Source organism: Vanellus vanellus (assembly GCF_965231255.1).
Source record: "Vanellus vanellus genome assembly, chromosome: 4".
In the NCBI taxonomy this organism is placed as follows: Eukaryota; Metazoa; Chordata; class Aves; order Charadriiformes; family Charadriidae; genus Vanellus; species Vanellus vanellus.
The window spans coordinates 69,982,615-69,998,857 of record NC_138909.1 but is presented as its reverse complement, the minus strand read 5'-3'; the positions used below and the strand labels follow the sequence as shown (position 1 = coordinate 69,998,857).

Sequence of the window (16,243 nt, the reverse complement as noted above, 5' to 3'; positions counted from 1 at the left end):
ACTCACAAAGAAGCTATGTAAATAGTTCTCTCCCGACAGTGTAACATCACCACAGGCCCTGGTTTGAAGAGTGAAATGGAGCACGTTCAGCCATTTCTCCCACCAGCATTCAAATCTTCTCCCAGCTCTGGAGCCTTGGATCTCTCTGGCCTCCGGCCCCTTTGCAACACTTGCATATGCAATAGCTGTTCCCCTCTTTGGGGTGAGTGGAAGCCACCCAGGTTGTGTCCTCTTGCTAATTCACCATGCTAGTAAATTACTGGCTAATTCACTGAGCTACCTAATGAACAACTGAAAACAATGAAGTCATAAAAATCACAAGTAGCTTGTGTATAATTCAAATTGGGGGGAGGAAAAGAGGTCTAAATATGCTAGGAATGTTATTTGCAAAGAGCTTTTGCGGCAGATTGAATTATTCAATGTTTGCTTGGAGAGAGATGAAGAAGAGTGAAAGGGAACAGTAAGAAAAGACAAGACACAATGGAAATGAGCTAGTTAGACAAAAATCACAGCGCACTTTTTGCCAGTAATCTTTTGCTTGAACAATTTTGGTTAAGAGCATATGATAGCTAGCTCTTACTCAGGTAACCTGAGTCTATGTCTAAACAAAAAGTGGAGACACGACCGCAGAATCATGGGTGTCTGAGGACAGCTGAGGTTTGAAGAGCTGCAATATCATTAGACTGAGCAGTGCCACAGAGGAGCTAGAAGAAAATGAAAAAGATCTCTTATTGTTCTTTGCTATTCTGTTTGTTCTTGACTTTTTTCTGGTGTTTATTTTTGTATCACATGAAAACCAGTATTGAACTGGCAGACAGAAATGCTGGAATAGATAACCACAGTAGCAGAGGAATTAGAACAGATTCCTCTCCCTCATTACTGATGTGCCTTCCAGCATCCCCAAGTTGAGGACTTCAAAGACAAACAGCTTCTTTAATTATTCATATTTTACTCGTGAAATTATTTTCAGCTCAAATTTGAAGAAAAAAAAAAAAAAAAAAAAAAAAAAAGCACTTGAAGCCAAAGCACCGAATGGAAGATACAGCTGTGCTCTACATTTATAACCTTAACTTTGTTGTTCTGCATTTCCCAGTAGAAGAAGCGGCAGCCAATTTTCACAACCCATAACAAGCAGTTATACACCACAGACTCGCACAGACCCTTTGTACAAGGATCCGTGCACAACTGCCGGCCAAGCTGAGGATTTATTCATTCTTGAGTACATTATCAACTCTACAGGCAGGTCAGTCTGCAATTCTACTGTGTTTTAAACAAACTGTTCTGTTCTTCCACTGGTTTTATTTGCTTTTTGCCAAGGGACAGGGTCCGCATAGGACACTGGAGCAGTTCCTAAACAGTGGGGCTAATCACAGATGGCATTTGTGAAAGTAGTACTACTTACTGTTTCCACCTAAAATAACCACCACCTTAGGATCACTTAAATGATCTCCATGCTTTTTTTTTTTTCTAGGAGTAGAAGGAATCACAGTTTTATTTCACTATCATTTTATTTGGTTTATAAAGCTCCTATCTGAATGGAGAGAGAAGCACTGCAAGCAGAACCTTTTTTCTCCATCCAGCTTTGCATATACATTATTTCTATCAAAAATTATGTGCAGCTGAGTGAAACACTGGACTGCTGGGGCCACAGGACGAGGTTCCAAAGAAAAGAGGTCAGCCAAGCTACACCTCACCTGCAACTCTTGGAGGAGACAGCTGTGAAGTTATGGGAGCAGCAAGCAGGGAAAATGGGACATATTAGAAAGGGCTGGCTGGACAAGTCGTACGTGTGCACACAGCATCTGCGTGCACCATGGGTCTGGATATGGTTAAATACTAATTTTTAAGAACAAGCTTTGTATGCTTGCATCCTATTTTGTGTTTATTACGGACTCAAGAACGTGACAAGACAGTATGTTTCAGCTGTGACAAATAAACAACCACAAAACCTTGCTAAAATCTGCTAATACAGGAGAAGTTGATAGGAAGCAGCCACAGGACATACGTAACTGGCTGCCCACCAGCTCCAAGTAGGCAGGGGCACTGGACACTCCTTGAGCACGCAGGACGGAGCAACACTTCTTGATTAGGACATGTGAGGTGTTCCTATTTGCCAACACCACACTTTTGTCTCATTTGAGAAGGCAGAAAAATGTTTTGTAATGTGGAGATCGTGCTCTGTTCAGTGTCTGAGGGGGCACAAGGCTGTTTCAGGGGATCAGCCCCAGCAGCTGGTTCTGGATGGTCAACCAGCAACAACCCCAACGCCACAGGCCACTCAAAACAGCAGAGCAGATTTTAGCCCTGCTTTCCCCACAGCTCTTTCATAATTCAGCTATGATACCAGCTCTCCCTGCCAGCTTTTCAGTTTTAAGGAGTTCCCCATCACCTCAGGAAATCTCTCATGTGTCCAGTCATGATTAGTACCACTTTCTTTCACACTGCCAAAATGACAGTATGAACATCTGGTTCCTACCAAAAAGTCTTTCTGCCCTTCCTTTTTTTTTTTTTTTAATTAAATAACATTACCAAGGAGAAGTGATTCATGTATGGAACATAACTTCATCTGATGATGAGGTCTGATTCATCCGTTCATCGGGAATGTAACCGTGCAGAGGGAGCCTCAATCAAGCATCCTTTTGTTCTGAACCAGAATCCTGCTCATGACAGGTAACCTAAGTACATGCTCCACACCTACCCCTAGCAAATCCTTCCTTATCCAGCATGCTGTGTTTACAAGCCTCTGGAAGCCGCTGGGAATCAGCGGCAGAGAAGCAGCACCCCATCTGTAAGCCTAAGAGCTGCCATGTCCTCACTCAAAGGTGTACAAAGATGGCCACAGCTCTGATGCCGGGAGCTATTAATTTAGCTAATTTTCTGAATACGATGAAAACAGATATGACACTTGGTAAGATGTTGTACATCAGAATTCAAAACTCTGTCAAGTATCAGACATTTCCAGTATATTTCTATGTCATTTATCTGCCCAGGGTTTACTTAGGCAGCATTTTATTCACTTTAATATTTACCTTGTTCCTGCGCTTTTATTTCTTGCTCCAGCCTAGTTTATAAGTTAAAATGAGTCTGCATAACATCCTCTTACACTGTAACCCAGAAAAGCACTCTCCCCTTCATAAAATTACACTGGAATGATGTAACTCATTTTCCAATGCTATGCTACCCTAACTGCGACAGATTTCAAGTAAGTTGTTGGCAAAGTTGTCTAAACCTCAGGGAGCACAAATTAGCATTCACAGAGAAGGTCTCCCACCGGATTAGCATGATCCAGAGGCTGTGTCCAGCTTCCAAATGGCACATTTGCTCCCGAAACATTGCTTCTATGTCACATCGTTATGCATGTGCCGCACCGTGACCGGTACTTACCATCGCTGCTCCCTCTGAGGACTACATCTGGAGACGGTGTCTGCTGCGAACGGGAGCCAAAGGAGTCCAGGCTGTCAAAGGAATCATCTCTGCCGTGGCGAGGCGGGGAGAGGGAATCACTGCGTTCAGAGTCCCAGCAGTCTATATAGCCGCTGTCACGAATGCTGCGCTTTGGGCTCTCGATATCCTCCGTTTCCTACATGGAAGTACAGCAGGTACCTCTTCATAAAGAAGCCACTGACATACCTGTGAGATCCATTACACAGCAGGCAACAGAGCACCTTCCCAAATACCAAAAATCTCCTCCCCCAAAAAAGGGTTTCCTTGTTTTCTGCCCCTTCTCCCCTTCAAAACAAAAGCGCAAGCTGGCAATAAACCCCAATTTTATGCTGATTGAGAGGAAACCCCGCTCAACAGATTAGTATGACGAACTGAGAAAAAGTTGCAATAGGCAAGTTAATAAACCCATCAAAACTGCAAGGAACCTCCAACTTGACTTGTCGTCCATAGTCCATAGCACAGGCAAAGGCACTACAGTTTCAGCATCGTGTCTGCACCAGGTCTAAGTCTGCTGCTTTCCAAAAGATCCCCCCCTTCCCTTGCCCATCTATTGTATCTGGCCGGGACATCAGCAGACAGAATTTGTTGTTGCTGCTTCAGCTCGGCAAAATAATGAAGCAGTGTGCCCCAGCCTCCCTCTACCTTGAAGAGAAATTCCTGTTATGAAAGAGGGATGTCTTTCTGAAGCAATCAGCAATGAAAAATATGCAAAATGCTTTTCCTGATGCCTCAGAAGAATTCAGTTGTGCTCTTTACTCTTTGCCAGCTCCTGGCTCTGGGGGATATGAAAGCACTTGTAGCTGACCCACATGTTCAGAGCAGGGAGAACAATGGTTGTCTTTGACAGCCCTGTGATTATAAATTCTTTCCAGCGCAAGCAGCACATACTAAAACACTGAAACTCCAGCAGAGGAAAAGGTCAATAGAAGCCATCCTCACCCTTGCATTATAATCAAACCCTTGTTTTAGAGAGCGTCTTAACATTAATTACAGTCGCACAGGCTGAGAAAAAAAAACAAAAATAACTACTTTTATGCAAAGATAAATCTGTTTTTTTCTCCCCCGACAGTAAGTAAAGTCAGAGATGTGGGTGCCATTATCAGACTGGCATTTTGTGACCCAAAGAGGTCGGAATGTGATTTTTTTTTTCTTTTCTTTTTTTTTTTCCTCCCAGGAGCATTTGAATATTAATTCCTAATTAAGAAGCACCCCCTGCTTACCGCTAGCAGGAGCACAATGGCTATGTTGAGCACAGCTCCCCCTGTCCTTGACTGCTAAGGTTTTACGCCGTACTAATATTGCCAATAAGAAGATCAATCAAGAACCCCACAGTACGCTATGGCAGGTCACCTCTACAAGAAAGCGGGTTTGCTGCAGAAGTGTGAAGGGAGGAGAGTCCCGCAGGAACACACCAAAGCTTCCGTGCTGGAAAAGAGGGAGGCTCGGAGCGAGACAGAGAGATCAGACCCAACGTCCTGCCGACTTTTCAGGAAGAAGGCTTAATTAGTGCCACTCACTATTACGCTGCCAAAATACCACATTAAGGGCAGCGGCAAAGGTCCCCTAAGGGCAAGTTAAACTGTGGTAATGTCAGTAAGTAACCTCACTGCAAACTGAAGTGAAAGTATTTTCTAAAAACAAATAAAATCTATCTAACAAAGTAGGAATTGGATCCTATGTAATTTCCTTCCCCAGTCCTGCTTAGTGAACTAAAATACTGACAGAAACACTAGACAACTAAGATCCGTCTCCCTGAAATCTGCATGACTTACACACACTCAAGAACAAATCTAAAAATCCTATCAAAATCCCGTTTGTGACACGATCCAAAAATCTTTTCAAAAATCCAAATTCCCTAAATCCCCTCATCCCTTCATACCAATCAGCTATTCTCAATCTTCAGGCACGCTTCCATTTTCCTAAATTACTGTATTCGAAAGACACAGAACTGCTCAGCTGCTACAGGGACTTAAACTCAGGCAAAAAGCCCCATCCTGCATTCACTATCTCCCAGAGTTTGAAAATAGTCCAATTGTGAACTAATGAGTTCTGCAGACCCTATTTCAAAGGCCTGTTGACGTTAATTTTGCATGCCGCTCACCAGGAATTAGGAGGCAGGCACCAGGACGGGATCCTAGACTTCTGTAAACATGTTCTTTACAGCCTTCCCCTTGGCAAAGCTGCTCTCCCAGCCCAACGCCGTCTCACAGACGGGCACTTGTCCTGCTTTGAGCAAACGTCATCTCCCAAATGTTATCAATGGGAAAAAGAAAGTGGTTATCTGCGGGACTGATAACACCGTAACAGGACGCACAACAGCACATTAGTCTTCCATACTATCTCATTAAAAACACAGTATGTCACTGAATGGCAGTAGAAGTGTGATTGCCAAATACGAGATGTATTTCTCCGGGAAGTTCCACCCACTAAATAGAATCAAAAAGCCATGGACGTTTTGTCATTGCGAATTTCCAGTTTAAAAGTAAAGAAGAATGCATATCCAAAGAGTTAACGAAATTAAAAACAGAGGAGCATGAATAAAATTAGAAATGAATAGCCCTTTCAGTATGAGAAGTAGAAAAAGATGAGTCCCAGACAACTTACATCCGAGCTGTCTTTTGATTTGCTTATTAAAAAAGGAGGGCAGAGAGGACTTATAACAGAAAAACTAAACCAGACTGAATTTATGGCCAATTTAATTATTAAATTCTGTGGAAAAAAATGCCAGTAGAGAATGTGATAAAGTGTCTTTTCATCACTTGAGCTCAGCTATAAAGAACATCAGAGTGTTGCACAGCATGATTAACATGTTCTATTTTACGACCAAATCCTCTTCAAATTCAGTAAGAGACAAGCCCCCAATTGCCAATGGGAAATACTGCAGGGGTACAGGAGTAGGGAGGTGACCTTAAAATAAGTCACCAGTGGCCCTTGTAACAGTACCACCTAAACCAGACTTTTCAGGACTGCAAAGTGCTCTGTTCGTACATTAAAGGAATATATAGCTTTCAGCTTTTATGAGATCTCTAATCTTCTCCCAGCTCCAACATCTGTAACGAATCAAGTCCCAGCCTCTTGCTTTTGTCCTCGACCTGCAGCGCTCTGCACTGCCCAGCCAGGCACTCCACGATCATCAGCTGCCTTTCGGCCCCAGCCTACTTCACCCTACAAAAGGGCCTCCAAAATGCTATGATGATTAGTTTGATGGGTAAACACCACCTGGAAAAAGAGGAGCCTCATGCTGCAAGATTAAATATTAAAAAATAAACCACGATACCATACGGCACTAACATTCTAACAAACCTGCGCTTTGGCAATTTTTCTGCATTAGCTCCCTCGCCCATCTTTGTTTCACCTTTCAGACTCTTTGGAGTAGGGACTGCTCCTTCCCTGCATCTTCTATTTGGAAACAACTCAAGAGCTAACTTCATTTCTTTATTGCTTGGTCTCAGTCATATCGCTTATGAGTGGCAAAGTCCCAAGTGACTAGTGCAGCTCATTTCAAATGAAAACCAAAATAAACCTCCACAGAGAAGCAGGATGTTCTCTCTTCCTCTCCATTTCCACCTGCTTGTTCAGAGGAACTGGGCTCACAAACAGGGATTTTACCCGTCCAGTTAAGGCTCCCTGGTCACACTAGGCTGTAGGAACTGCTATCAGTCAGCCAGGTACTTCTTCCTCTCCAGTGGCAATCTGGTGCTGGCCCTCTGAGATCCCAGAATGAAGGGCTGCAGCTGGTGCAGATGCAGCAGCACAGAGCTCAAGAAGAGTAAAGAGCAGAGTCTCCCATGGCCCCCAGACCCTACTGCCTGTAGTGACTTGGCCGTTACATGAGATGGGGAGGGAGTAACAAGCATGAAGCTCTCTGTGGGTTGGAGAGCACATCTGCATGACCTTTCATGAGCAGTATGTCTAATACATGCAATGCTAGCACTGAGTGCTGCCATCTTCTTACATGCCTGCTCCTTGCCCCTTCCATCCCCAGTAAATGCATGCTCGGATATCAACACTAACCATTACTGAGGTTAAACGTCTCACATCGAGGTTCAGGGCATGCTGGAGCTCTCAAGCAAAAGTCCCCAAACCACCCTACGGCAATCACAACTCTTCCTTTCCAACAGAGCTCAGCCCATCATAAACCACCAAATACGATTTCAGCCAAAATTCAGAGCTTGGCAAAATGCAGATTCATCATAACTATGCCCTTGGTGAGACATAATCTCCTCCTTCTACCCTTCAGCTTTATTTAGATACTTCGGTTTGGTGCTTTATGTTGCAACTTAAAAACAAAAGAGCAGCCCACAAGACTCAAAAGAAGAAAAATCTCTGCTCCTGTGTATCCTGCCAGCTTACTTTTGAGTCTCAGCTCTTCTAGCTGAAACTCTGCATCATAAATGAAAATAATTCAACCCAAAATCTGTGAAAATGGAGATGACAGTGCCACATGACAATTCTAAAGCCCCGTTTAACATCACATGCTGCATCACTGATACCACCACAAAACTGGCTGCCAAAGAAAGTTGTGTTCACGGCTTGGTAGAGTCAGAAACATTTTCAAAGGAGGTAGGGGTTTATTAAGTAATTTGTACTCCAGCCCCCTACTTCTCTCATATTTAGAAACAAACAGGTTATTTATGGGAGCAGTAATTCGAATGAAACTTCCATTCCCAAAACATAACAAAAAGATACCTTTCTCATTTGTGCCAGCAAACCTTCAAACTCCTTCAGGTTCAGGGTTGATCCACTATATGACGTGCAGCTGTTTGCCGCTTTCCCTAGCCAATAAATGGTGACTAATACCTGCAGAAGTTAATAAGAATTAATTGAAGCCATCTACACAGTTACTTAGTTAAATTTTCTTCCCTTCAACATCTCTCATTTATTCTAAACTGCACAGCAGCATAAGATTTTGTTATAAATCAGAATTGAAAGGAAAGTGTCTGTCAGTGGTTAAACATAAATACATAGGGCAACTATGAAAATTTAAACAGTCCTACGGGATATGTAACTTAACACATTATCTACTTGGTATTTTTATAAAAAAATGAAACTGTCATGTCTGCCTGGAAAATAAACAGCAAAAAAAAAAAATCTAAATAGAAAAACTAGACAAGATATTTGAAACTGTCTAGAAGACACACTTATAAATACATCTGTTTGTAAATTCAATAGGAAAAAAAATCCCTAAAGAATACTAGTGGTCATTAATTAAAATTGTTAAAACTAATGGAATAAATAAAACACCTGAAATGTGTGTCTGCCTATTTCAAGGACAGTAGTAGTTCCATTTTTAATCATCTTAATGTAATTAACCAGATGACATGGGAACGTTTACATCCAGCCTTCAGCTACCTTAAGAAACGCTTAGGCCAAGATTAATCAAAAGCGATGACCATCTGGTTGTTTCTATCAGATTAAAGCGGAAAGAGTTAGTGGTTTCATTCAAGTTCTGACTTGATGTCGCTCCATTACTCAAAAGTCACTTCAAAACTAGCGTGGAAAAAAAGCCAAGAATTGCTCTTGCAAATGTTCATATACCCTCTCACTCCTTTAGGTAGCAAAGAAATCTGATCTGACACTGCTGGTGCTGCACTTGTTTTAGGAAAGGAGAAATTAAGATGCTCAGGATGGTCAAATCCAACACCTCCAAAACCACCGACATTTGTATCACGCAGGGAAAGCAAAACACTCCTTCTCTGCACCCACATATGTCTCCACTTAAGGCAATGTCTTTAATGGTACCTGTGTAGCAGCAATTTGGAGTGGAAACTGATTGTCAAAGGCAGTTCAGTTCAGTGTTTTGCACTGGTTAAAAATGCCAAACCATCACCTCAGTACCGAGGGCTTTTTCTCATTTAATGCTTGTTATGTCTGCATATTCCGTGACATTGCAAAGCATTTAACTGCAGAATAAACAGGAAATCTTTTGATGCGGAAAAGATGTGCAACCAATAATAAATAATAGTTGCCATTAACTGGCTCAAAATTAAGTTAAATAAACGGAAATATAGCATTTTATGTTTTTATGGGACAAGGCCGTATAATTCATACTACATAGTGAACTAAAGAAAACAGAACTAGGAGAAATCCCAAGGGGGTGTCGAGGACAGACATCTCTGTCAGACTCTTCTTCCCTAAAACATGCAGCCACATTCCTTCAGTGCTTCCTCCTCAGTCACATATGAGAGACTTCTGATTAGCCTTTTCTCATCAACTTTCTCTAACATCCCCATGTTTTATTTAAGCGTGATGTCCAAAATCGCACAGCACTCCACCTGAGGCCCTGCCAGAAAAGGATACAGCACGTGTCATACAGATCCCCTGTTTAAAAAAAACCACTGTGGTGCATAATGTCAAATATATTATGTTTTATATTTAAATATAGTTTATATTTCCCTTTAGTTTATAACTAATATACATGCCATGAAATAACTGAATAACATTTTTAATAAAGTTCAGAAATTTTCCCCTTGTTTTTAAAATTACATCTGAATTGATACTACTGTGCTAGGGGAAAGGAGGTGGTTTCGCCAATAATGATTTTTTTTTTTCTTGAAACAACCTTTACCTGAGCTGTTTTCCTTCAACCAGCACTACTCAACAAATTTATGTAAAAAAATCTCACAGTACATGTTCTCAAGCTAAGTGAAAACACTTGCAAATATAGTATTCCTAGCAACCAGGAAACTGTCTAATTTATTTTGCCATTCAGTTCTCGGAGGAAGGTTGTGGTATTTTTATTTATTTCTGCTAGCATTTGATCACTTTCTCTCTTCTTTCTTTATCCACTTTTTTTTTTTCTTCTCCAAATAATGTCACATTTGCAAGCAATTCCGACTGGCTGCCAGTTGAGTTTGGAGGATCATGCACCTGGAAAGCATATATTGCCTACAAGCACATTGTAGAAGATACTTTTGAAACTTTACCTTTAAAAGAATACATCTGTAGAAAGTTATTTAGCCAGTGTCCACAAGGGTGCTAAAACGCCAAAGCTGAACATCCCTGCAATTTTGTGAGCTGAATGCAGAAGACATTACTCTGATGATGATGGGAAAGACAGGATGAAATAATTTGGGGGTTTTTAAAATGTTTTTGGGGGTTTTGCTTATTTTTTTACCTGTAGTCATGATTACCGGCTTGCAAAGTTATTAGGAAAAGGTCTTGGCACTTCCTAGCAGTTTATAGGGATGTGAACCAAATATATAGCAGTTTACAGCTGACGAAAGGACAGACAGCTTGCTAGGCTTTAGGATAATAACTAACTCTGAGAACAGCAAAGTTTAGCCATTTTCTTTTCAACTTAACAATTACAGCATCCATGATCGGGGCTATTAGTTTAAACCAACAAGAAATTAAAAGTTAAATGGAATTAGTCTTTCTGGGAAAAACTTATTTATTCGGAAGAACAACAAGAAAGCTGTCAAATCTGACAGCAGACTTGCATCCAGATCGAATGATCATTTTGCTTCATTTTAAATACTTTGTGCAAATTTACTTTACGCCTATATATTCATGAAAGGCTACAAAAGCGTAGCTTCATGGGTGAGTCAGACCATTCCCAGTGAAAACCACGAGGGACAGCACAGAGTTAACATTTTTGATCCCTTATTTAAGCAGAGACAAACATGCTCCCTTATACTTCAATCGTAAGGCTGCTTTGCCACAGCAGCTCTACCGAGGTTTGCAGTAGAACCTGGTTAGATTTGCGTTCAGAAGAACTTTTCAGCGATGCTCATCTTTACTAAGTTTTTACTGACATAATTCTTGCTCAGGCCAAGTACAGGATTAACCAGACAAAAAAAAAAAAAAAAAAAAAAGGTACTCCAAGTCAGGTACTTACATTTTTCAGCTTCCTACTATAGTCAATGTTCCTGGTTGCACACACACACACACAAAAAAGAGGAAAAAAAAATAATCAGAAAGCAGACACACTTTCCAAGAGCGTGTACGCAGCAGATCACGTTTTCCTTAACAAAAGCCTGCAGAATGCTTCCGCTGGCTGGAAACACACGAAAGCTAAGAAGATGTAGTTCACACATTCATTTATTCATAACGTGGGAGTATTTTGTCACCATTACTTCAATCGTTAAATTAGAGTTCTGGAAGTACAAAAAGAAAATGTGTTTATAATGGTCCCACAGTAAAGCAGGAGAGTGCCAAAAATATTTCCTTTAAACAGTGTTGCTGATTTCTTCAAAACAGAAGACCAAAGTCCTCACTGCTAAAATGCACCCTGCAGTAATCCAACAGTCAAATTCTGCTCTGTGATGAATGATGCAACCCATACAGATTCTGGAAGCAACTGAACATGCATAGGAGACTGAGGAAACCATCACCAAACATTAAAGAAATGGAGCAGGTGCTTCTGCGGAAACAAGCATCACAAAGAACGAAGGGGATGGGCGAAGCAACACAGATCCCGCCACTTGCAACAGAACCTGCTGTGCAAAAGGTATTTATTTATTAAATGTATACTCGAGCACTCAGACTGAACATTGGTATCCTTCTCAATTTAGTTTTTCACCAACGTTCAAAGGGTGGAAGTTTCATGTTAGAAACAACAAAGCACAAACCTTGCACAAACATAAATAACATCTCAACATTCAGCAAAGAAACCATTTTAAAAAAAATGGAGGAAATGTGTATCACATTTAGGTGCTGAAAAAGAAATAAGCACTTCAGATTTAGTATAGATTGTCTCCTGATTATTTATAATGGAATTGCCTGCTACCAGAACAGTAAGTCCTCTGCAGCGTGAAAGGTTACCTGATAAAAACAAAAATAAATGTACTTAAATCTGTGAGAACTACAAAAGCCTAAATATAGGCAATACTAAACCAAAGTATTTTTGATAGCATCCTTTTTAAGCCAAAATTGTGTCCACTAATACCACATACTAAGAAAAATAAAACAGTCCAAATTTTTTTCTTAATAAAATAGCAGTGGAAAAGATTCTTGTTTAACAAGTCAAGAAGAAATTCTTTACAGCATTAGCTCATAATTTTTGCAAGCTGAATGCTCCAAAAAAAATAGACCTAATGCATACTTCAATTAACATCTATGTGAAAAAAAAAACCAAAAACGGTTAAAAATGTCATTACCTTAATCAGGTGCAATAATGTCATATTCATCCTTTACTGCAGAATAAATACCATTTTTACTATGTTTAAAAAAAAAACAAAACAAAAGTCTTCAAAGACGGGAGGGGGAATAAAAGCACCTTCACGCTTTGGGAACTATCTAGCAGAAGACAGCCTTGAACATATTTCTCTACAACAGTCATGGACTTGGCTTGTACACCTCAACTCAGTTACTCAGCGTGAACTTGGACAGTGCTAGGAAAACATTTGGCTCATTTCCACAGCTGCTTTCTCTGAAGAATTGACAGGGAAAAAAAAAAAAACAAAAACCAAAAACCACGCCAGCGAGACACTTCACATCTATCTAGCATCCTATTCAGCGGAGGGCCACGCCAGCTCCGCAGAGTTTAATACTCCTCCTTTAACTCGCTTACGTGCTGGACAGCTCTCCTTGGAGCTCCCTGCCCGTCCCAGCCTCTCCACCGGCCTCCTCCCAGGTACTCCACCAGCCTCAAGCCCAAAAGATCAAGCTTCTTATCAGAACGACCCTTTCTCTCTGGTTTTATATGGGGATTAGGGTTTTATACGGAGACTGGGGATTGGTTTGCGACTCTCTCCAGCCACCCATTGACACAATTTTACAGGATGTCATGAAGAACCTCTTTCATTGCAATATGATCAGATTTAGAAGAAATACGTTACGCAGCCCCCTCTCACTGGTATGTACAGGTGAGAAGAACGAGCCAGAAACTTGGAAAGGAGCAAAAAGTGGGAGACTATTCCTTAAAACAAGGAAAGCGGCCAATTCGATTTTCAGAACCTTTGAATTTTCCCAGACAGTGCTCAAACACCATGAAAACTTGCCCGGCTTCCACTGCCAGAAGGAAAAAAAAAAATAATAGAATGCCGCGGAAATTTAGTAAATTGTTTCCATGCACTTTTCTAAAATGGATATGTCTGACCAGGATTTCATTAGTGATCATTTTGGCCAAATGAAACAAGGCCATTCAATCAACTCAGCAGTATTTGCTTGTCTATAGAGCATAACTTTTTAATATTACACATGATAGACCCAAAATTTTCACGAAAACTTCTAAATAACAACAGTTACAAATTCTGTTAATTTTATGAAAGTGTGGGCTGCTCTAGCTTTTGTGGGGTGGGGAGCCTGAGTGCCATTAATATAAACAAGAGAACAATACAGCTTGACTGCTTCTGTTCTTCTAGTCAAAGTCTTCCCTGAAAAGGACAACGGTTTCTATTTAAAACCTCAATCTATGACTATGCGGACTTCGATTCAAGCCTGCTCTGTGTGACCTTAAGCAAGACAGTAACTTTTTCTGTGCCGGTTTCACATCTATATTTTAAATCACTTTGTTGGGTGAAATGCTGAAAATAGAAGCACTGGAGTCTAAGCATCTAGTACTCTTTGCAATGAGGGTTGTGCATATACTGTGGCTAAAAAGCTGTTGATTAAAAGGAGATTTTTTTAAAAATCACTTCACACCCCAAAAAAACATTGATTAGTTATTAGGAAGGAGAACCTTTTAATACATTTGTGGTAATTTGTGTGGTAGGACATGAGTGGCTTTGGTGAAAAAGTATCTAAACTGTGTTATTTCCAGTCCACACAGTTCACACAGATATCCTCAGCCCAAATATCATGTCCCAATCTATAGTTCTTGTTAGAAAATAAACAGATTCTGCTCATGTCTGCACCTTGTAGAGTCTGGGAGGTTTATAGATGTCCTATAATGCACCTTCAAAACAGTTTAATCTGAAATAACAGAGCTGTGATTTTTTTTCCTCCAGCCTATATAGTTTATTAGTTGGACAGGCAAAAAAGACTGCCATCAATTTAGACTGAGGAAAACCCCAAAGTCCCACAAAATCTCATTGCTTAACTAAAACAGTATTTTAAAAGAGCTGTGGTTGATGTCTCTGGGAAAAATAACAGCCCTTAGAGAAAGCCTGTTGAAGGGAACAATGTATTCTTCCCATTGCTGAAGGTTTCCCAAACCTCAGCTTCCTATTTGCTTTATACAAAAGACAATTCTATAGCCTTTTTGCTCATCCTTAAATATTTACTGTTGCATCACATGCATCTGAGGATGTAACATGCTAATAGCAAACTGCTGTTGTACTTACTTTATGGTTACTCTGTTTGATGTGTCCTGCAGATCACCAGGATCAAAAAGCTGAGATTCTTTAAGTCCCAGCTCTTTGCAGCCTCTTAAGAACAAGATGATATTATCCTGAAACGAGGCAAAAAAATACAGTATTTTTAACTCTTCTTCATTGAAAAAAAAAATCCGACTGAACCAACCCCTTCCTGACTCAGTAACAGCTCACAAAGAGTCGTATCATTAGTTAAATGAAGAACCAAAGACATTTCCAGTCACATAATTTAAGAAGTCAGTACATGTTTTGTCTGAAAACCACATCAATATGAAACCATTTTTAAAAAAAAATATGTAACTGCAACAAGCTTGTTGACTTTTCTCTTTCCAAACCCAGATGCTGGCAACTTTTTTTAACTGAAAAAGCCCTGCTAATTTCCCCACCTACTGCTGTAGGCTGCCAACACAGCTTCAGAATGTTACAGGGCAGAAAAGAAAAGGCTGGATTTCTGAGGAGAACAGGAAGGGTATCACAGAATCAGAATGGTTTGGGTTGGAAGGGTCATCTAGTTCCAACCCCCCCTGCCATGGGCAGGGACACCTTCCACTCCACTAGACCAGGTTGCTCAAAGCCCCATCCAGCCTGGCCTTGAACACCTCCAGGGATGGGGCATCTACAGCTTTTCAGGGAAACTGTTCCCATGCCTCACCACCCTCACAGTCAAGAATTTCTTCCTAATATCTAATCTAAATCCACCCTCTTTCAGTTTAAAACCGTTCCCCCTCATCCTATCACTACACTCCCTGATAAAGAGTCCCTCTCCATCTTTCCTGTAGGCCCCCTTTGGGCACTGAAAGGATGCTACAAGGTCTCCCCAGAGCCTTCTCTTCTCCAGACTGAACAACCCTAAGTCTGTCAGCCTGTCCTCATAGGAGGGGTGTTTCATTCCTCTGATCGTCTTTGTGGCTCTCCTCTGGACCTGCTCCAACAGGTCCGTGTCTTTTCTGTGCTGAGGACTCCAGACCTGGACACAGTACTCCAGGTGGGGTCTCACCAGAATGAAGCAGAGGGGCAGAAATCACCTCCCTCAACCTGCTGGCCATGCTTCTTTTGATGCAGCTCATATGAAACAGCCCACCACCATTTAAGCAAGCAGTTTCTTCAGAAAACATGTTGCGTGTCGACACAAACAAGGTAGTTACTCCTAGTTAACACAACCAGTCTCTTGCCTCTCCAACCTTAACCAGCCAGAAGCCACCGGGAAAAGAGGTAAGTGCCTTCTCCCCAAATAAAATGCTTGGAGTTCCACTTTACGTGACCACTGTCTCTAGGAAGAAACACCACCAATGTTGTAACACTTTTTATGGAGGATTTAGACTTTTCAGAGTGTAAAAAATAAAAATAACTAAGAGAGATTAAGCCTCTTTTAAACCAAATACAAGTGATGACACATGGGTTTGCACCAAGGGGATTAAATCTGTATGTGTGCATATACATTTAATATATGTTTTATACTTACTTACGCATATGCATGTACACCACCACCCCTTTTATACAACCAGCGAATCTTCCTTATGCAGATAAATCTTGAAGGTGAG

The 16,243-nt window shown here is 40.9% G+C and overlaps 1 protein-coding gene across 6 annotated transcripts in view; it reads right to left on the bottom strand.

The window, feature by feature from the left end:
- The window catches only part of LIMCH1 (LIM and calponin homology domains 1), a 189,829-nt gene that overhangs the window by 62,064 nt on the left and 111,522 nt on the right, over nt 1-16,243 (bottom strand). For all 6 annotated transcript variants that reach the window (XM_082482133.1, XM_082482135.1, XM_082482136.1 and 3 more), the window contains 4 exons: nt 14,673-14,779; nt 11,285-11,315; nt 8,134-8,244; nt 3,385-3,580 (listed from right to left, as the gene is read on the bottom strand). In XM_082482133.1, coding sequence (XP_082338259.1) covers nt 3,385-3,580; nt 8,134-8,244; nt 11,285-11,315; nt 14,673-14,779 — 445 coding nt within the window. The remainder of the gene's footprint in view (nt 1-3,384; nt 3,581-8,133; nt 8,245-11,284; nt 11,316-14,672; nt 14,780-16,243) is intronic.